At 36.8% G+C, this 23,718-nt stretch overlaps 1 protein-coding gene across 1 annotated transcript in view; it reads right to left on the bottom strand.

Moving 5' to 3' along the window:
- RIF1 (replication timing regulatory factor 1) overlaps nt 1-23,718 on the bottom strand; it is a 65,690-nt gene that overhangs the window by 8,484 nt on the left and 33,488 nt on the right. The window contains exons 18-25 of the mRNA XM_064718817.1: nt 22,299-22,406; nt 20,568-20,717; nt 16,422-16,521; nt 11,130-11,391; nt 7,331-7,373; nt 4,366-4,568; nt 1,807-1,906; nt 731-886 (exon numbers count right to left, since the gene is read on the bottom strand). Coding sequence (XP_064574887.1) covers nt 731-886; nt 1,807-1,906; nt 4,366-4,568; nt 7,331-7,373; nt 11,130-11,391; nt 16,422-16,521; nt 20,568-20,717; nt 22,299-22,406 — 1,122 coding nt within the window. The remainder of the gene's footprint in view (nt 1-730; nt 887-1,806; nt 1,907-4,365; nt 4,569-7,330; nt 7,374-11,129; nt 11,392-16,421; nt 16,522-20,567; nt 20,718-22,298; nt 22,407-23,718) is intronic.

Consider the following 23,718-nt stretch of genomic DNA (forward strand, 5'->3'; position numbering starts at 1 on the left):
CAGAAAATGATTTCAGCACCCCAATGTGGGATCTCAGCACCTCAGGACTGAGGTGTCACTGAGAGCACCCTTGGGGGGCTCGGGAGTCCTGGAATGTTCCAGAAGTGTCTGGTGGCTGGACTTTGATCCCACACAGGAGACGACACCTGTATGAGGACAGGAGGGTTTCACCGGGGTGAATGGTGAAGGGATTGGTTAATTAGAGAGTGAAACACAGGGTTTAGGATTTCTGTACAGGGGGGTTTAGAGAAGTAAGATGGAGGAATTGGGGCGTGTCCTGTCCTTCTTCTTCTTCTTCTTCTCCTCCATCTTCTGTGGTGATGGTGGCACTTTGGGATTGGTCATTACTGAAAGTGCACCGGGCAATAAGGGTGAAAGGTATTGGGGAAAAATGATAAATATTGTACACGTAACTTTGGGTATAAAGATAGGTGACCGCCCGGAGGGCAGGGAGTGTGCTCATGGCTGGCTGCTGAGCAGAGCTCTGTCGGGCCCAGAGAAAATCTTTTAGATAAACAATTAATAAACACCGAGACCGAGAAAAGAACTGAAGCCTCTTCTCGTCCTGGGCTGCCCCAAGGCCACCCCGGGCCTTTCCAGGCCATCCAAACAGCCAAAAACCGCACATCTGGCGTCCCTGGGTGGGCTCGAACCACCAACCTTTGGGTTAACAGCAGGTTCTGCCCTGCAGAGCTGGGTGTGACTGCAGGAGCCCTCGGGGAACATTTACCTTGGCGGGCGCTGCCTGTGCGCTGCTGGGCCGCTCCTGGCCGTGGCTCTGGGCCTCGCTCGCCTGTGCCAGGATGGAATCGCGCAGAATTCCCTGCTTCTGCCCCACCTTCAGCTCCAGCCCACCGACCCGGGCATCCAGCTGGGAATGCTCCATCTGCCCAAGAAACCACGCTGAGTGTGTGGGGAACGAGCGCCGAGGCACAAACACGCCCCGGGGTTATTCAGAATAAACCATCCCGCACCCACCGGCTTCTCTGGAATTATGTAGGGGACGACTTGAAAATTAATTATTTCAGAGGAAGTCCTGGAACTCAAATTCCTAGATAACAACTTAAAAATTAATTATTTCAAAGAAAGTCCTAGAACTCAAATTCCCAGATAACAACTTAAAAATTAATTATTTCAAAAGAACTCCTAGAACTCAAATTCCTAGATAACAACTTGAAAAACTAATTATTTCAAAGAAAATCCTAGAATTTAAATTCCTAGATATGAACTTTAAAAACTAATTATTTCAAAGAAAGGCCTAGAACTCAAATTCCTAGATAACAACTTGAAAAACTATTTATTTCAAAGAAATTCCTAGAACTCAAATTCCTAGATAAAACTTGAAAATTAATTATTTCAAAGAAATTCCTAGAACTCAAATTCCCAGATAACAACTTGAAAAACGATAATTATTTCAAAGGAAGTCCTAGAACTCAAATTCTGAGATAACAAACTTAATTATTTTAAAGGAAGTCCTAGAACTCAAATTCCTAGATAACAAACTTAATTATTTCAAAGGAAGTCCTAGAACTCAAATTCCTAGATAACAACTTAAAAAACTATTTATTTCAAAGAAAGTCCTAGAACTCAAATTCCTAGATATCAACTTGAAAAACTAATTATTTCAAAGGAACTCCTAAAACTCTAAATTTACAATGCAGGAAGAAGAAAAGCCAGGTGAGATTTTTGACAGTGCCCACTCAGCAGAGTTTATCACCCTCGATATGAAAGCGGTTCAGCTCAATCCGATGCAAATCCCAGCTGCCCCTTCCCTCCCTGCTGCACCATTCCCACCACAGCATTTACCAGCTCCGAGAAGGGGCCGCTGCTCTCCTCAGACACCTCCATGCTCTCAAAACCAGGCAGCAGCAGAGGGATCTTCTTTTTGGCTTGGCTTAACACAGACCTGCTCCACAACAACAACAAAAAACGGAAAATTGTTTTAGATTTATGGCAGGGGAAAGGTGCAGGAAAGAGCAGCAGCTCACAGTGCAAACGTGCCCAGCTTGCCCAGGGAACCAGGCTGGCACAGCACCATTGATGAGAGGATGGTGCTGGGCAGGATGAAACAAGAAAGCATATTTTTTTAAATATGACAGCCTAACTAAAGATTTTGAGAATATAGAAACTATCTGTGAGATTGAAATGACAGCAACCTCCTCACTGGAGCTGCCGGGGGTAGGCAAGCAAGGCCCTGCCTGCATTAAGAAGGAGAAGAAATCTCCTGGCCCTGTTTCTTTCACTCCCTTGCAGATTCTTTACCAAATGTGACCTAACCCAGGATGTTGGGAATTTAGCTGCTAGAGAATGGAAAAGTACAAAACCATGGCTAATTCCAAGTCCTGCACCTGCACAGATAGCAGTGTCCTTGGGCCTGGCTGTGGTAGGATAACAAACAGTGAAAGAGACATGAGAAAATAGAGATGGAACCCCTAAGAAATGGAGATGAGTTAATGCTATAGTTTAACCAATAGATTGCTTGGCTTACAGAATTTTCATAAGCTTATTATTCGCTGTATAAGTGTCTGATGCTCTCTTCAATAAACGGAATTTGCTCATCACTCATATTGAGTGTCTGAGTCTCCCCTCACCGACAAATGGCTCGACCCCGACAAAGACCCACATTTTTTTCTCTCTGTAACACCAGGACACACACACAGCCGGGGACAAACGAGTTCCGTACCGGAGCTGCCGGGGGTAGGCGAGCGAGGCCCTGCCTGCATTAAAAAGGAGAAGAAGTCTCCTGGCCCTGTTTATTTCACTCCTTTGCAGATTCTGTAACAAATTTGCCCTAACCCAGGACACACATACAGACAGGCGAGCGAGGCCCTGCCTGCATTAAAAGGAGAAGTCCCCTGGCCCTGTTTCTTTCACTCCTTTGTGGATTCTGTACCAAATTTGCCCTAACCCAGGTGGGGACACTGAGCAGCCGTTCCCTACCGGAGCTGCCGGGGGTAGGCAAGCGAGGCCCTGCCTGCATTAAAAAGGAGAAGAAGTCTCCTGGCCCTGTTTATTTCACTCCTTTGTGGATTCCGTACCAAATTTGTCCTAAAGCAGGACCCGTATACAGACGGGGGCAATGAGCAGCCGTTCCCTACCGGAGCTGCCGGGGGTGGGCGAGCGAGGCCCTGCCTGCATTATGAAGGAGAAGTCGTCTCCTGGCCCTGTTTCATTCACTCCTTTGCAGATTCCGTACCAAATTTCCCCAACCCAGGACCCACCCACAGACAGGGAGTTCCGTACCGGAGCTGCCGGGGGTAGGCGAGTGAGGCGGCCCTGCAAGGAGAAGAAATCTCCTGGCCCTGTTTATTTCACTCCTTTGTGGATTCTTTACCAAATTTGCCCTAACCCAGGATGTTGGGAATTTAGCTGCTAGAAAATGGAAAAGTACAAAACTGTGGCTAATTCCAAGTCCTGCACCTGCACAGATAGCAGTGTCCTTGGGCCTAGCTGTGGTAGGATAACAAACAGTGAAAGAGACATGAGAAAATAGAGATGGAACCCCTAAGAAATGGAGATGAGTTAATGCTATAGTTTAACCAATAGATTGCTTGGCTTACAGAATTTTCATAAGCTTATTATTCACTGTATAAGTGTCTGATGCTCTCTTCAATAAACGGAATTTGCTTATCACTCATATTGAGTGTCTGAGATTCCCCTCACCGACAAACGGCTCATCCCCGACAAAGGCCCACATTTTTTTCTCTCTGTAACACCAGGACACGCATACAGACGGGGGCAATGAGCAGCTGTTCCTCACTGGAGCTGCCGGGGGTAGGCGAGCAAGGCGGCCCTGCCTGCATTAAAAAGGAGAAGTCTCCTGGCCCTGTTTCTTTCACTCCTTTGCAGATTCTTTACCAAATTTGCCCTAACCCAGGACACACATACAGACGGGGACAATGAGCAGCCGTTCCCTACCGGAGCTGCCGGGGGTAGGCGAGCAAGGCCCTGCCTGCATTATGAAGGAGAAGAAGTCTCCTGGCCCTGTTTCTTTCACTCCTTTGTGGATTCTGTAACAAATTTGCCCTAACCCAGGTGGGGACACTGAGCAGCCGTTCCTCACCGGAGCTGCTGGAGGTAGGTGAGCGAGGCCCTGCCTGCATTATGAAGGAGAAGAAATCTCCTGGCCCTGTTTCTTTCACTCCTTTGTGGATTCCGTACCAAATTTGCCCTAACCCAGGACACACACACAGGTGGGGACAATAAGCAGCCGTTCCTCACCGGAGCTGCCGGGGGTAGGCGAGGGAAGCGGCCCTGCAAGGAGAAGAAGTCTCCTGGCCCTGTTTATTTCACTCCTTTGCAGATTCTTTACCAAATTTCCCTAACCCAGGACACACCCACAGACGGTAAGAAGCTGTTCCTCACCGGAGCTGCCGGGGGTAGGCAAGGGAAGCAGCCCTGCCGAAGGTGCCGTTCCAGAGCTGGGCTCCCAGCTGGCGCAGGTGGCGGCTGCGGTGCTGCAGGGCCGCGCACAGCAGCGGGCTCAGCTGCCGCAGCAGCTCCGAGTCACAACGGCCGGGCCCGGGGCACTGCAGGCGCTGCAGGATCTGCGCCAGCAGCTGCTCCAGCTGCGGGAACAAAACACGGCACGGTTAACGGACGTTTCCATCTCAAATCCAAATATTTCAGTCACAAGTTAATTTTCAACATTATTTTTACAGCCTGAAATGTCACGTCACAACAAAGTCCCAGGGCGGAGTGCTCCTGACTTCAATAATTTTAATTTTAATTTTTTTAATTTAAAAGAATTTTAAAATCAAATCTCCACCCTTATCCCGTTTTTTATTTTAGTACAGAATTCTGCTGTTCTGCATCTCCTTCAAACCCTTACTTCTAGAATTTAAATTTAAAAGAATTTTAGAATTAAATCTCTACCCTCATAATTTTTTTCACTTTATTACAGAAGAAATCACAGAATTCTGCTGTTCTGCATCTTCTCCAAACCCTTACTTCTAGAATTTAGATTTTAAATTTAAAAGAATTTTAGAATTAAATTTCTACCCTCATCCCATTTTTCATTACAGTAGAAATGGCAGAATTCTGCTGTTCCCCATCTCCCCCAAATCCTTACTTCTAGAATTTAAATTTTACATTTTTTTTTAATTTAAAAGAATTTTAAAAATTAAATCTTTACCTTCATAATTTTTAAAATTTTATTACAGTAGAAATGGCAGAATTCTGTTGTTCCCCATCTACCCCAAATCCTTACTTCTAGAATTTTAAAATTAAATCTCCACCCTCATCCCATTTTTTATTTTAGTACAGAATTCCGCTGTTCCGCATCTCCCCCAAATCCTTACTTCTAGAACTTAAATTTTACATTTTTTTTAATTTAAAAGAATTTTAAAAATTAAATCTCTACCCTCATAATTTTTTTATTTTATTACAGTAGAAATGGCAGAATTCTGCTGTTCCCCATCTCCCCCAAACCCTTACTTCTAGAATTTAGATTTTAAATTCAAAAGAATTTTAAAATTAAATCTCCACCCTCATCCCATTTTTTATTTTAGTACAGAATTCTGCTGTTCCGCATCTCCCCCAAATCCTTACTTCTAGAATTTAAATTCTACATTTTTTTTTAATTTAAAAGAATTTTAAAAATTAAATCTCTACCCTCATCAATTTTTTATTTAATTACAGTAGAAATGGTAGAATTCTGCTGTTCCACATCTTCTCCAAACCCTTACTTCTAAAACTTAAATTTTTAGTTTAAAAGAATTTTAGAATTAAATCTCTACCCTCATCCCATTTTTTATTTTATTACAGAATTCTGGTGTTCCACATCTCCTCCAAACCCTTACTTCTAAAATTTAAATTTTACATTTTTTTTAATTTAAAAAGTATTTTAAAATTAAATCTTTACCTTCACAATTTTTAAAATTTTATTACAGTAGAAATGGCAGAATTCTGCCGTTCCGCATCTGCCCCAAACCCTTACTTCTAGAATTTAGATTTTAAATTCAAAATAATTTTAAAATTAAATCTCTACCCTCATCGCATTTTTTATTTTAGTACAGAATTCTGCTGTTCCGCATCTTCTCCAAACCCTTACTTCTAGAATTTAGATTTTAGATTCAAAAGTATTTTAAAATTAAATCTCTACCCTCATAATTTTTTTTTTTTTCATTACAGTAGAAATGGCAGAATTCTGCTGTTCCCCATCTCCTCCAAACCCTTACTTCTAAAATTTAAATTTTAAATTTAAAGGAATTTTAGAATTAAATCTCTACCCTCATCTCATTTTTTATTTTATTACAGTAGAAATGGCAGAATTCTGTTGTTCCCCATCTGCCCCAAATCCTTACTTCCAGAATTTAAATTTAAAAGAATTTTAAAATTAAATCTCTACCCTCCTCATCACATTTTTACTATCTTTTTTTAATACAGAAGAAATGGCAGAATTCTGCTGTTCTGCATCCCCCCCAAACCCTTACTTCTAGAATTTAGATTTTAAATTTAAAAGAATTGTAAAATTAAATCTTTACCTTCATAATTTTTTTCATTTTATTACAGTAGAAATGGTAGAATTCTGTTGTTCCCCATCTCCCCCAAATACTTACTTCCAGAATTTAAATTTTGTATTTCTTAATTCAAAAGAATTTTAAAATTAAATCTCTACTCTCCTCATCACATTTTTACTATCTTTTTTTAAATACAGAAGAAATGGCAGAATTCTGCCGTTCCCCATCTCCCCCAAACCCTTACTTCTAGAATTTAAATTTAAAAGAATTTCAAAATTAAATCTCTACCCTCATCATTTTTTATGTTATTACAGAAGAAATCACAGAATTCTGTTGTTCCCCATCTCCTCCAAACCCTTACTTCTAAAACTTAAATTTTAAATTTAAAGGAATTTTAGAATTAAATCTCTACCCTCATCCCATTTTTTATTTTATTACAGAAGAAATCACAGTATTCTGCTGCTCCGCATCTCCCCCAAACCCTTACTTCTAAAATTTAAATTTAAAAGAATTTTAGAATTGAATCTCTACCATCATCACATTTTTATTATCATATTTTAATACAGAAGAAATGGCAGAACTCTGCTGTTCCCCATCTCCCCCAAATCCTTACTTCTGCAATTTAAATTTTTAATTTTTTAATTTTAAAAGAATTTTAAAATTAAATCTCTACCCTCATATTTTTTTTTATTTTATTGCAGAAGAAATGGCAGAACCCTGCTGTTCCCTATCTCCCCCAAACCCTTACTTCTGCAATTTAAATTTTTAATTTTTTCAATGTAAAAGAACTTTGTTTTATTACAGGACAAACATCCTGCAGAACCCTGCTGTTCCCACCTCCCCAGCCCGCAGTGATTTCGCAGATTTACCTTGTTGTTCAGGTTGCTGTACACTTTGGGAACCTCAGGGAGCCTGCCAAAAAAAATCCAATTTATTTCTATTTTATTGTCTCATTTATCCCAAGCATAAAAATGTAACAAATCCCAGCACTGCACATTGGATTTAGTGAGCAACTGGATGGAATTATTTTGTGAAGTTATTTTGGGGATTTAACCATTTCCTGATGGAGATCATCCTTTAAATTCCATGATATGGTGACTTCGGGAGGAATTAATGGAAAAGTCAGTGGTAATCAGAACAAATTTAAAATTAAAGCTTTAATTATAAATGAACTTCTAATTGCACTCTAAATGCTCTCCTTAAACACATTTGCATTGAAAAGCTGAAATGTTGGCATTAAAAAATTAAAGTACCACTAAGCAATTCCATAAACTAAACAATTCCATATAAATAAATAAATAAATAAATAAATAAATAAATAAATAAATAAATTCCATGTAAATAAACACACTCCATGTAAATAAACATCCTCCATGTACAAAAAATCCTTAGCTACAATTAGCCAGAAAAATGTGAGCAAACTGTGTTTTTTAACTGTGACTTCCAAGCTGAAGAGGTTCCCAAATTTTTATTTGCTTCCTCATGTCTTTCTTCAAAAATATTTATTCAACTTCTCCTTTTTCAGGAATAAATCTTTAAAAAAAAAAAAAAGATGCTCAGAAAATATTTTCCATTTTTATGAATAAATACAGGGAAAACAATGCTCAGGAAAAAGCACCAAGCAAATTTTTTTCCAGCGTTTCTCTCTGCTTAAAAACTTCCAGGATTTTGGTGCACCTCAAGAAATGATCATTAAATTTCCTAGAAAGTTTAATGTAAAATTTTAAAATTTTCCTGAAAAATTTTTCTTTCTTTCTATCAATAAATATCTTTTACTGCAGGGTGTGGAAAGCAAATTTTGAGCCTTGCAGAGATGCCGAGAGAGTCACAGTGAAGAGATGAAAATTTGGAATATGGAGCTTTTTCCAAGCCCTGCAAACCCTGAGCTCCACGGTCAGGGACGTATTTTATGAAAAATCTTTTTGTTAGGATTATTTCTCTTGGGAAGCTGAGAGGCCTCAGAAATTAAATGTAAATTAAATGGTTATCTGTGGGATGCAATGGCTGCATCTGGGATTGGGCTCATGGGGTTGTTTTTAATTAATGGCCAATCACAGCCCAGCTGTCTCAGACTCTCTGGTCAGTCACAAGGTTTTATTATCATTCCATTCCCTTTCATGCTTTCTGATGAAATCCTTTCTTCTCTTCTTTTAGTACAGTTTTAATGTAAAAAAATCATAAAATAATCCATCAGCTTTATGAAACGTGGAGTCAGATTCTGGTCTCTTGCTGGGAACACCACAAGAGTTGTGGTGTCCATCCCACCCAACCCCAATTTTTGGTGTTTCCCCACCCCAATCCCCAGGTTCCCCTCAATCCTGACCTGTTTTTCTCATAGAAGAGTGCCAGGGGCTGGGCGAGGGTGCCCAGGGCAGTGCCCAGCAGGGAGAGGTGGCACACGATGCTGTGCATGGCAATCAGCAGTGCCAGCCCTGGTGCCATCAGCAGCTCTGCCCACTTGTGTGTGCCCACCCCAATCCCCAGGTTCCCCTGAATCCTGACCTGTTTTTCTCATAGAAGAGTGCCAGGGGTGTGGTGAGGGTGCCCAGCAGGGACAGGTGGCACACAATGCTGTGCAGGGCAATCAGCAGTGCCCACTTGTGTGTGCCCACCACAATCCCCAGGCTAACACAATGCTGACCTGTTTTTCTCATAGAAGAGTGCCAGGGGTGTGGTGAGGGTGCCCAGCAGGGACAGGTGGCACACAATGCTGTGCAGGGCAATCAGCAGTGCCAGCCCCAGCTCTGCCCGCTTGTGTGTGCCCACCCCAATCCCCAGGTTCCCCTGAATCCTGACCTGTTTTTCTCATAGAAGAGTGCCAGGGGCTGGGCGAGGGTGCCCAGGGCGGTGCCCAGGGCGGTGCCCAGCAGGGAGGGCAGGCACAGGTGGCACACAATGCTGTGCATGGCAATCAGCAGTGCCATCTTGTGTGTGCCCACCCCAATCCCCAGGCTAACTCAATGCTGACCTGTTTTTCTCATAGAAGAGCGCCAGGGGCTGGGCGAGGGTGCCCAGGGCGGTGCCCAGCAGGGAGGGCAGGCACAGGTGGCACACAATGCTGTGCATGGCAATCAGCAGTGCCATCCCTGGCTCTGCCCACTTGTGTGTGCCCACCCCAATCCCCAGCCATCTCAATGCTGACCTGTTTTTCTCATAGAAGAGTGCCAGGGGCTGGGCGAGGGTGCCCAGGGCGGTGCCCAGCAGGGAGAGGTGGCACACGATGCTGTGCATGGCAATCAGCAGTGCCAGCCCCGGTGCCAGCCCCGGCTCTGCCCACTTGTGTTTCCCCACCCCAATCCCCAGGTTCCCCTCAATCCTGACCTGTTTTTCTCATAGAAGAGCGCCAGGGGTTGGGCGAGGGTGCCCAGGGCGATGCCCAGCATGGACACGTGGCACACAATGCTGTGCAGGGCAGTGCCAGCCCCGGCTCTGCCCACTTGTGTGTGCCCACCCCAATCCCCAGGTTCCCCTCAATCCTGACCTGTTTTTCTCATAGAAGAGCGCCAGGGGCTGGGCGAGGGTGCCCAGGGCGGTGCCCAGCAGGGACACATGGCACACGATGCTGTGCATGGCAATCAGCAGTGCCATCTTGTGTGTGCCCACCCCAATCCCCAGCCCCCTCAATCCTGACCTGTTTTTCTCATAGAAGAGCGCCAGGGGCTGGGCGAGGGTGCCCAGGGCGGTGCCCAGCAGGGAGGGCAGGCACAGGTGGCACACGATGCTGTGCAGGGCAGTGAGCAGTGCCAGCCCCGGTGCCAGCAGCAGCTCTGCCCGTTTGTGTGTGCCCACCCAAATCCCCAGCCCCCCTCAATCCTGACCCGTTTTTCTCATAGAAGAGTGCCAGGGGCTGGGCGAGGGTGCCCAGGGTGGTGCCCAGCAGGGACACGTGGCACACAATGCTGTGCAGGCTGGCGCCTGCAGCGGCTCTGCCCGTTTGTGTGTGCCCACCCCAATCCCCAGCCATCTCAATGCTGACCTGTTTTTCTCATAGAAGAGTGCCAGGGGTTGGGTGAGGGTGCCCAGGGCGGTGCCCAGCAGGGAGATGTGGCACACAATGCTGTGCATGGCAATCAGCAGTGCCATCCCCAGCTCTGCCCGCTTGTGTGTGCCCACCCAAATCCCCAGCCATCTCAATGCTCACCTGTTTTTCTCGTAGAAGATTGCCAGGGGCTGGGCAAGGGTGCCCAGGGTGGTGCCCAGCAGGGAGGGCAGGCACAGGTGGCACACGATGCTGTGCAGGGCGCTGAGCAGTGCCAGCCCTGGTGCCATCAGCAGCTCTGCCCACTTGTGTGTCCCCACCCCAATCCCCAGCCATCCCAATGCTGACCTGTTTTTCTCATAGAAGAGCGCCAGGGGCTGGGCGAGGATGCCCAGCAGGGAGGGCAGGGACAGGTGGCACACGATGCTGTGCATGGCAATCAGCAGTGCCAGCCCTGGTGCCAGCAGCAGCTCTGCCCGTTTGTGTGTGCCCACCCAAATCCCCAGGTTCCCCTCAATCCTGACCTGTTTTTCTCATAGAAGAGCGCCAGGGGCTGGGCGAGGGTGCCCAGGGCAGTGCCCAGCAGGGAGATGTGGCACACGATGCTGTGCATGGCAATCAGCAGTGCCAGCCCCGGCTCTGCCCACTTGTGTGTGCCCACCCCAATCCCCAGCCCTGTCAATCCTGACCTGTTTTTCTCATAGAAGAGCGCCAGGGGCTGGGCGAGGGTGCCCAGGGCGGTGCCCAGCAGGGAGGGCAGGCCCAGGTGGCACACGATGCTGTGCAGGGCACTGAGCAGTGCCAGCCCCGGTGGCAGCAGCAGCTCTGCCCGCTGCCCGTGGCTCAGGGCGTGGAAGGATTCCAGCAGCAGCAGCAGCAGCCTCAGCAGAGAGCTCAGCTTGCCCAGGGGCTCCTTCTTCTTCCTGGCCCAGTCCGTGGGGGCCTGCGGGGCTGAGGGGCCAAAATCGCATCAAAAATTGCATTAAAAATTGCATTAAAAATTGCATTAAAAATCGCATTAAAAATTGCATTAAAAATTGCATTTTCTGCCTTAAAAGACAGCTGGACATTGAGTCTGCGTGACAGGAAGAACCACTTTGCTTCAATTCCAAAATTAGATCTACATAGAAATAGTTTAAAATTTGATTTAACGACTTAACCACGATTTTTAATGTGTAATTTTATCTGATTTTTATTACAGCGACCTGATGAGGTCTTCAGGGTGAGAGGATGAGAATCTTGGCTCATGATCAGAAGGCTGGATTTATTGATATACGAAATATTATTATTATTTTATTATTATTGTTATTACTATTATTATTACTATTATTACTACTATTACTGCTATTACTACTATAATTATTATTATTACGACTATACCATTATTATTATTATTACTACTATTATTACTACTATACTATTATTATTATTATTATAATTTCCAAACTAGATCTACATAGAAATAGTTTAAAATTTGATTTAACAACCTAACCACAATTTTTAATGCATCATTTTAAACTGATTTTTATTACTGCGACCTGATGAAGGTCTTCAGGGTGAGTGGATGAGAATCTTAGTTCATGATCAGAAGGCTGGATTTATTGATATACGATATATAATTATTAATATTATTATTACTATTATTACTATTATTATTACTATTATTACTATTATTACTATTATTATAACTATTATTGCTACTATTATTACTACATTATTATTATTATTACTATTATTATTATTATTATTATTATTATTATTATTTCCAAACTAGATCTACATAGAAATAGTTTAAAATTTGATTTAACAACCTAACCACAATTTTTAATGAGTAATTTTATCTGATTTCTATTACAGCGACCTGATGAGGTCTTCAGGGTGAGTGGATGAGAATCTTGGTTCATGATCAGAAGGCTGGATTTATTGATATATGATATATAATTATTAATATTATTATTACTATAATTATTATTACTATTGTTGCTACTATAATTATTATTATTATTATTATTATTATTACTATACTATTATTATTATTATAATTTCCAAACTAGATCTACATAGAAATAGCTTAAAATTTGATTTAATAACCTAACCACAATTTTTAATGCATAATTTTATCTGATTTCTATTACAGCGACCTGATGAAGGTCTTCAGGGTGAGAGGATGAGAATCTTGGTTCATGATCAGAAGGCTGGATTTATTGATATACGAAATATAATTATTAATATTATTATTACTATTATTATTACTATTATTACTACTATTATTATTATTATTACTACTATACTATTATTATTATTATTATTTCCAAACAAGATCTACACATAAATAGCTTAAAATTTGATTTAACAACTACAATTTTTAATGCATCATTTTATCTGATTTCTATTACAGCGACCTGATGAGGTCTTCAGGGTGAGAGGATGAGAATCTTGGTTCATGCTCAGAAGGCTGGATTTATTGATATACAATATATTATTATTACTATTACTATTATTACTATTATTACTTCTATAATTATTATTATTACTACTATTATTACTACTATACTATTATTATTATTATTATTTCCAAACTAGATCTACATATAAATAGCTTGAAATTTGATTTAACAACTTAACCACAATTTTTAATGCATAATTTTATCTGATTTTTATTACAGCGACCTGATGAGGTCTTCAGGGTGAGAGGATGAGAATCTTGGTTCATGATCAGAAGGCTGGATTTATTGATATATGATATATAATAATTATTATAATTATTATTATTACTATTATTATTATTATTATTATTATTATTATTACTACTATAATTATTATTATTATTATTACTATACTACTATTATTATTATTATAATTTCCAAACTAGATCTACACATAAATAGTTTAAAATTTGATTTAACAACTACAATTTTTAATGCGTAATTTTATCTGATTTCTATTACAGCGACCTGATGAAGGTCTTCAGGGTGAGAGGATGAGAATCTTGGTTCATGATCAGAAGGCTGGATTTATTGATATATGATATATTATTATTATTATTATTATTATTATTATTATTATTATTATTATTACTATTACTATTACTATTATTATTACTATTATTACTACCATTATTATAATTATTATTATTACTACTATACTATTATTATTATTATTATTACTACTATAGTATTATTATTATTATTATAATATCCAAACTAGATCTACCTAGAAATAGTTTAAAATTTGATTTAACAACTTAACCACAATTTTTAATGCATCATTTTATCTGATTTTTATTACAGCGACCTGATGAGGTCTTCAGGGTGAGAGGATGAGAATCTTGGTTCATGATCAGAAGGCTGGATTTATTGATATATGATATATTATTATTATTATTATTATTACTATTACTATTATTATTACTATTAATACTACTATAATTATTATTATTATTACTACTATACCATTATTATTATTATTATTACTACTATACTATTATTATTATTATTATAATTTCCAAACAAGATCTCCATAGAAATAGTTTAAAATTTGATTTAACAACCACAGTTTTTAATGCATAATTTTATCTGATTTCTATTACAGCGACCTGATGAGGTCTTCAGGGTGAGAGGATGAGAATCTTAGTTCATGATCAGAAGGCTGGATTTATTGATATATGATATATAATTATTAATATTATTATTACTATTATTATTGTTATAAATATTATTATTACTATTATTACTACTATAATTATTATTATTACTACTATTATTACTACATTATTATTATTATTATTATTATTATTATTATTATTATTATTATTATTATTATTATTATTATTACTACTACTACTACTATTACTATTACTATTATTACTATTATTACTACTATTATTATTATTATTATAATTTCCAAACTAGATCTACATAGAAATAGTTTAAAATTTGATTTAACAACCACAATTTTTAATGCATAATTTTATCTGATTTCTATTACAGCGACCTGATGAAGGTCTTCAGGGTGAGAGGATGAGAATCTTAGTTCATGATCAGAAGGCTGGATTTATTGATATATGATATATAATACTTATTATAATTATTATTATTATTATTACTATTATTACTACTATAATTATTATTATTATTACTACTATACTATTATTATTATTATAATTTCCAAACTAGATCTACACAGAAATAGTTTAAAATTTGATTTAACAACTTAACCACAATTTTTAATGCGTAATTTTATCTGATTTCTATTACAGCGACCTGATGAAGGTCTTCAGGGTGAGTGGATGAGAATCTTGGTTCATGATCAGAAGGCTGGATTTATTGATATATGATATATAATTACTATTATTATTATTATTACTATTATTACTACTATAATTATTATTATTACTACTATTATTACTACTATACTATTATTATTATTATTATTATTATAATTTCCAAACTAGATCTACATATAAATAGCTTAAAATTTGATTTAACAACCACAATTTTTAATGTGTAATTTTATCTGATTTCTATTACAGTGACCTGATGAAGGATTTCAGGGTGAGAGGATGAGAATCTTGGTTCATGATCAGAAGGCTGGATTTATTGATATATGATATATAATTATTATTAATATTATTATTATTATTATTACTACTATAATTATTATTATTACTACTATACTATTATTATAATTATTATCATTAATATTACTATTATTATTATTATTACTATTATTATTATTATTATTATTATTTCCAAACAAGATCTACACATAAATAGCTTAAAATTTGATTTAACAACTACAATTTTTAATGCATAATTTTATCTGATTTCTATTACAGCGACCTGATGAAGGTCTTCAGGGTGAGAGGATGAGAATTTTAGTTCATGACCAGAAGGCTGGATTTATTGATATATGACATATAATAATAATAATAATAATTATTATTATTACTATTACTACTATACTATTATTTATTTATTATTATATTATAATATATTAATAATATAGTATATTATTATATACTATTATTATATTTATTGATATATTGATATCAATATATATATTGATATATGATATATAATTATTATTATAATTATTATTATTACTACTATGATTACTACTATATTATTATTATTATAATTTCCAAACTAGATCTACATATAAATAGAAGGCTGGATTTATTGATATATGATATATAATTATTATTATTACTATTATTATTATTATTACTATTATTACTACTATAATTAGGATTGTTATTACTATTATTACTACCACTATTATTATTACTATTATTACTACTATATTATTATTATTATTATTATTATTATTATTATTATTATTATTATTATTATTATTATTATTATTATTATTATTATTATTTCCAAACTAGATCTACATATAAATAGAAGGCTGGATTTATTGATATATGATATATAATTATTATTATTACTATTATTATTATTACTATTATTACTACTATAATTAGGATTGTTATTACTATTATTACTACTACTATTATTATTACTATTATTACCACTATACTATTATTATGATTATTAAGACTATTATTATTATTATGATTATTATTTTTATGATTATTATTATGATGATTATTATTATTAATAATAATAACAATAATAATAATAAAAATAATAATAGTATACTTTATTGATTTGGAAGTCAAGTTTACATTATGTTCTCCCTCATCAAAATTTCCAATTAAAGCATTTCATTCCTTCAGCAGCCCCAACACTGAATTTTTCCACTTTAACCAATTCCCACAGGGCAGGTAAATTTTAACTCCTTTTTTACTGAATTTTGCTTTTTTGGGAATTATTTCTTCGGCTTTAACACTTGAAGTGGGAAAAGGAAGCAAAGCAAAGAATATTTTATACACAATGACCTTTTGTCTTCTGGTAAAATCTGATTTTTAAGCAACTTTTGAAGGCACAAAATTGAATTTACAAAAATTTGCTTACATCTGGTTTTGGGCTGGAATTTGGGGCCGTAGGGGGCAAAGTTGATGCAGTCGACCATGACTGAGACCAGGTGGGTGAGACCCTCCAGCATGGGGAGCTCCTGAGGGAGAAACAGAAATTCATCAGGAGAAATGGAAATGCAGCAGGGAAAACAAAAATCCATCAGAAAAAAACCAAAAATCCATCAGCAGAAACGGAAATCCAGCAGGGAAAACAAAAATCAATCAGCAGAAACAGAAATTCAGCAGAAAAAAACAAAAATCAAGCAGCAGAAACAAAAATCCAGCAGGAAAAACAAAAATCAATCAATCAGCAGAAAGAGAAATCCAGCAGGAAAACAAAAATCCATCAGCAGAAAGAGAAATCAATCAAAAAAACCAAAAATCCATCAGCAGAAACAGAAATCCAGCAGGGAAAACAAAAATCAAGCAGCAGAAACAGAAATCAATCAATCAGCAGAAAAAACAAAAATCAATCAGGAAAAACAAAAATCAATCAGAAAAAACAGAAATCAATCAATCAGCAGAAGGAGAAATCAATCAGAAAAAAACCAAAAATCAATCAGGAAAAACAAAAATCAATCAATCAGCAGAAACAGAAATTCAGCAGAAAAAAACAAAAATCAAGCAGCAGAAACAAAAATCCAGCAGGAAAAACAAAAATCAATCAGCAGAAACAAAAATCAATCGGGAAAAAAAAAATCAATCAGAAAAAAACCAAAAATCAATCAATCAGCAGAAAGAGAAATCAATCAGAAAAAAACAAAAATCAATCAATCAGCAGAAAGAGAAATCCAGCAGGAAAAACAAAAATCAATCAGAAAAAAAACAAAATCAAGCAGCAAAATGAGAAATCAAGCAGCAGAAACAAAAATCAATCAATCAATCAGCAGAAAGAGAAATCAATCAGGAAAAACAAAAATCAATCAATCAGCAGAAACAGAAATCAATCAGGAAAACCAAAAATCAATCAGGAAAAACAAAAATCAATCAATCAGCAGAAAGAGAAATCAAGCAGGAAAAACAAAAATCCAGCAGGAAAAACAAAAACCCATCAGCAGAAACGGAAATGCAGCAGGAAAAACAAAAATCAATCAGCAGAAACAAAAATCAAGCAGCAAAAACAAAAATCAAGCAGCAGAAACAGAAATCAATCAGGAAAAACAAAAATCAATCAGAAAAAACAAAAATCAATCAGGAAAAACAAAAATCAATCAGCAGAAACAAAAATCCAGCAGAAAAAACAAAAATCAATCAATCAGCAGAAACAGAAATCAATCAGGAAAACCAAAAATCAATCAGAAAAAACAAAAATCAATCAAAAAAACAAAATCAATCAGTCAGCAAAACGAGAAATCAATCAGAAAAACAAAAATCCATCAGCAGAAACAAAAATCAATCAATCAGCAGAAAGAGAAATCAATCAGAAAAACAAAAATCAATCAGGAAAACCAAAAATCAATCAATCAGCAGAAACAAAAATCAATCAGAAAAAAACCAAAAATCAATCAGGAAAAACAAAAATCAATCAATCAGCAGAAACAGAAATCAATCAAGAAAAACAAAAATCAATCAATCAGCAGAAAGAGAAATCCAGCAGGAAAACAAAAATCCATCAGCAGAAAGAGAAATCAATCAAAAAAACCAAAAATCCATCAGCAGGAATGGAAATCCAGCAGGGAAAACAAAAATCAATCAGAAAAAAACCAAAAATCAATCAATCAGCAGAAGCAGAAATCAATCAGCAGAAACAAAAATCAATCAATCAGCAGAAACAAAAATCAATCAATCAGCAGAAAGAGAAATCAAGCAGCAAAAACAAAAATCAATTGTGAGCTAAAAGTCTCAATATAACTTCCCACTGAACTTTTAAATTGTTTGTCTTGTTCAGTAATTACTGATTTTTAAAAGTGGTATTTATCATTTATTTATTTATTTATAATTTATTTATTTATAATTTATTTATTTATCATTTATTTATTTATCAGGGCCCAGCAGCATCCAAGGTAGGTTGCAATGATGCAATCCTCTCCATTTCAGGTTTTTAAATTCAATTTTTTTGGTGTTTTTCACAGTGTTTTTTCCCAAAGTGAACTTTATGCATGAAGGATTTATATCCCAAATTAAACATGGTGTGAATTTGGGAATTGGAAATTTAGGCAACCACTGATTCTTTCAAAAATCTTTATTTTTTTACACAGCTTTAGGGGTAAAATCCTTAAATTTTAGTGTACAAATGGTTCCATTTTTTCCTTGCTCACTGCAGTGCTGGGTTTGTGGTGTTTATAATATAATAATACCTGGAGAAATCTCATTTACCACCACCATGATGCTCATTAATCATTATTATTAATTAAAAGACAAATCTAAAATTTGCTTAACTCTCTGAATATTCAACCTTTATGTTTTATTTTTTCATTTTTATATGTTTTATTTTTTATTTTTTATTTTTAGAGTTATTTAGGCAACCACTGATTCTTTAAAAAATCTTTATTTTTTTTACACAGCTTTAGGAGTAAAATCCTTAAATTTTAGTGTACAAATGGTTCCATTTTTTCCTTGCTCACTACAGTGCTGGGTTTGTGGTGTTTATATATTATATTATATAATAATACCTGGAGAAATCTCATTTATCACCACCATGATGCTCGTTAATCATTATTATTAATTAGAAGGCAAATCTAAAATTTGCTTAACTCTCTGAATATTCAACCTTTATGCTTTATTTTTTCATTTCTATATGTTTTATTTTTAGAGTTATTTAGGCAACCACTGATTCTTTAAAAAATCTTTATTTTTTTTTACAGCTTTAGGAATAAAATCCTTAAAATTTTAGTGATGGTTCCATTTTCTCCTCGCTCACTGCACTGCTGGGTTTGTGGTGTTTATAATATAATAATACCTGGAGAAATCTCATTTACCACCACCGTGATGCTCATTAATCGTTATTATTAATTAGAAGGCAAATCTAAAATTTGCTTAACTCTCTGAATATTTAACCCTTATGTTTTATTTTTTCATTTCTATATGTTTTATTTTTTATTTTTAGAGTTTTCTCTACCAACTCCTGCCAGCAAAAAGAATCCTCAAAGCTCCGACCTCCCCCATGCAGAAATCGCCACGTCAGGATTCACACATACATTTTTGGATTTAATTCTAAAATTTGCTTAACTCTCTGAATATTTCACCTTTATGTTTTATTTTTATGTTTTATATGTTTTATTTTTTATTTTTTATTTTTAGAGTTTTCTCTACCAACTCCTGCCAGCAAAAAGAATCCTCAAAGCTCCGACCTCCCCCATGCAGAAATCGCCACGCCAGGATTCACACACAGATTTTTGGATTGAATTCTAAAATTTGCTTAACTCTCTGAATATTTAACCCTTATGTTTTATTTTTTCATTTCTATATGTTTTATTTTTTATTTTTAGAGTTTTCTCTACCAACTCCTGCCAGCAAAAAGAATCCTCAAAGCTCCGACCCCCCCCAAGCCACTCCAGGCTGCAGAAATCACCACGTCAGGATTCACAAATGCATTTTTGGATTTAATTCTAAAATTTGCTTAACTCTCTGAATATTTCACCTTTATGTTTTATTTTTTATTTCTAGAGTTTTCTCTACCACCTCCTACCAGCAAAAAGAATCCTCAAAGCTCCGACCCCCCCCAAGCCGCTCCAGGCTGCAGAAATCACCACGTCAGGATTCACAAATGCATTTTTGGATTTAATTCTAAAATTTGCTTAACTCTCTGAATATTTAACCTTTATGTTTTACTTTTTCATTTCTATATGTTTTATTTTTTATTTTTTATTTTGAGTTTTCTCTACCAACCAACTCCTGCCAGCAGAAAGAATCCTCAAAGCTCCGACCTCCCCCATGCAGAAATCACCACGTCAGGATTCACACAGACATTTTTGGATTTAATTCTAAAATTTGCTTAACTCTCTGAATATTTAACCCTTATGTTTTATTTTTTATTTTTTATTTTTAGAGTTTTCTCTACCAACTCCTGCCAGCAAAAAGAATCCTCAAATCTCCAACCCCCCCCAAGCCACTGCACACTGCAGAAATCACCACGTCAGGATTCACACACACATTTTTGGATTTAATTAGGAAGAAATCTGCTAATTGATGGTTTTATACTCACGACTGGGGTTTCACCTTCGAGGCCAGCCAGGATTTTGGCACACAGCTCCTCACAGCACAGGTTCTCCTCTGCTGTTGGCACCAGGGCAGCGCAGCGAGCCAGGGCGCGGTACAGCTCAGCCCAGGAGCGCAGCAACGGCCTCAGGGCGGCCTTGGAAAGGTGGCAAAAATCAATTTTTGTGCACAGAAATAACCTGATTTGGGTGTTATTCTGCTGGCAAAACCTGGGGTTTGAAGCTGGAGGTTTAGGGGTTTAAATCCATGGTGTTACACTGAACCCAAACCCAGCTGACTGAACCCAAATCAATTTTTTGTGCACAGAAAAAAACCTGATTTGGGTTTTATTCTGCTGGCAAAACCTGGGGTTTGAAGCTGGAGGTTTAGGGGTTTAAATTGGAAGTTTAGGGTTTTAAATCTACAGCGTTATACTGAACCCAAACGCAGCTGACTGAACCCAAAATCAGCTCTGAGACTTCAGAGATTTAATAAAAAACTATTTTAATTGGGATTTATTAATTTATTTGATTGATTTGCTGTTACCTGGCCTTGGCCAGGGAGAGAAAGGTGGCAAAAATCAATTTTTGTGCATAGAAAAAACCTGATTTGGGTTTTATTCTGCTGGCAAAACCTGGGGTTTGAAGCTGGAGGTTTAGGGGTTTAAATTGGAGGTTTAGGGTTTTAAATTACACTGAACCCAAACCCAGCTGACTGAACCCAAAACCAGCTCTGAGACTTCAGAGATTTAATAAATCCCAATTAAAATAGTTTTTAATTAATTTATTTGATTGATTTGCTGTTACCTGGCCTTGGCCAGGGAGAGAAAGGTGGCAAAAATCAATTTTTTTGTGCACAGAAAAAAACCTGATTTGGGTTTTATTCTGCTGGCAAAACCTGGGGTTTGAAGCTGGAGGTTTAGGGGTTTAAATTGGTTTAGGGTTTTAAATCCATGGTGTTACACTGAACCCAAACCCAGCTGACTGAACCCAAATCAATTTTTTGTGCACAGAAAAAAACCTGATTTGGGTGTTATTCTGCTGGCAAAACCTGAGGTTTTAAGCTGGGGGTTTAGGGGTTTAAATTGGAAGTTTAAGGTTTTAAATCCATGGTGTTACACTGAACCCAAACCCAGCTGACTGAACCCAAAACCAGCTCTGAGACTTCAGAGATTTAATAAATCCCAATTAAAATAGTTTTTAATTAATTTATTTGATTGATTTGCTGTTACCTGGCCTTGGCCAGGGAGAGAAAGGTGGCAAAAATCAATTTTTGTGCACAGAAAAAAACCTGATTTGGGTTTTATTCTGCTGGCAAAACCTGGGGTTTGAAGCTGGAGGTTTAGGGGTTTAAATTGGTTTAGGGTTTTAAACCCATGGTGTTACACTGAACCCAAAACCAGCTGACTGAACCCAAAACCAGCTCTGAGAGTTCAGAGACTTAATAAATCCCAATTAAAATAGTTTTTAATTTATTTGATTGATTTGCTGTTACCTGGCCTTGGCCAGGGAGAGAAAGGTGGCAAAAATCAATTTTTTGTGCACAGAAAAAACCTGATTTGGGTTTTATTCTGCTGGCAAAACCTGGGGTTTGAAGCTGGAGGTTTAGGGGTTTAAATTGGTTTAGGGTTTTAAATCCATGGTGTTATACTGAACCCAAAACCAGCTCTGAGACTTCAGAGACTTAAATCCCAATTAAAATAGTTTTTAATGAATTTATTTGATTAATTTGCTGTTACCTGTGGGAATCCCTGGGCGGGGAAAATGTGGCACACTGGCAGCAGCAAAGCGCTGTACACAGCACTGAAATTGTGCTCCAGGGCATCCCCCTGGTTCACCTCGTTATTCTGCAACAAAAAAAAGAGATTTTGGTTCCACATTATTCATTTCCTTACATTTATGAACACTTTGCTTGTTAAATAAATATTTTTTCCTCTCTTCTCCAAGGAGATTATCTCCCAAACACCGTTATTATATAACATATATAACATTAGATATATAAGATATTATATATCTTCTGCTAAAATCGACTTTTTTTAGAAGAGACCCCTTGGGGAAGTCACCTCCTAAATTTTGTCACCAACTAGGACATTGAAATATTTCAATTTTATTCTTATTTTCACTCCTTTTTTTCATTTCTCTTCCAGCTCCAGCCAGCAAAAAGAATTCTTAAACCTTCAGGTCTCACCCAAACCACGCTACAGAAATCACCACATTAGAATTTACAGCACGTTTTTTAAATTAATCTAATTTTAAAAAGATCTGCTAAATTATGTTTAGCAAAGCCAAAGCTGCAAAACTGGGCTGACAAATAAGGCTGTTCTTGATTAAATACAGTTCAAAATCAGATGTTCTGCTCTTTCAAAAGGATCCTGCCAGCAAAGGGTACAATATTCTGTTTCTAAATTTAAAATTCCTTAAAAAATTCAGATAAATGCTCAGCAAAATTCCTTAAAAAATTCAGATAAATGCTCAGCAAAATTCCTTAAAAATTCAGATAAATGCTCAGCAAAATTCCTTTAAAAAATCAGATAAATGGTCAGCAAAATTCCTTTAGAAATCAGATAAATGCTCAGCAAAATTGCTTTAAAATCAGATAAATGCTCAGCAAATTTCCTTTAAAAAATCAGATAAATGCTCAGCAAAATTCCTTAAAAAATTCAGATAAACGCTCAGCAAAATTCCTTAAAAAATTCAGATAAACGCTCAGCAAAATTCCTTAAAAAATTCAGATAAATGCTCAGCAAAATTCCTTAAAAATTCAGATAAATGCTCAGCAAAATTCCTTAAAAAATTCAGATAAATGCTCAGCAAAATTCCTTAAAAAAATCAGATAAACGCTCAGCAAAATTCCTTAAAAAATTCAGATAAATGCTCAGCAAAATTCCTTAAAAAATTCAGATAAATGCTCAGCAAAATTCCTTAAAAATTCAGATAAATGCTGAGCAAAATTCCTTAAAAATTCAGATAAATGCTCACCAAAATTCTTTAAAAATTCAGATAAACGCTCAGCAAAATTCCTTAAAAATTCAGATAAATGCTCAGCAAAATTCCTTAAAAATTCAGATAAATGCTCAGCAAAATTCCTTTAAAAATCAGATAAATGCTCAGCAAAATTGCTTTAAAATCAGATAAATGCTCAGCAAATTTCCTTTAGAA

The sequence above is a fragment of the Zonotrichia leucophrys genome, chromosome 7, assembly GCF_028769735.1.
Source record: "Zonotrichia leucophrys gambelii isolate GWCS_2022_RI chromosome 7, RI_Zleu_2.0, whole genome shotgun sequence".
Taxonomy (NCBI): Eukaryota; Metazoa; Chordata; class Aves; order Passeriformes; family Passerellidae; genus Zonotrichia; species Zonotrichia leucophrys.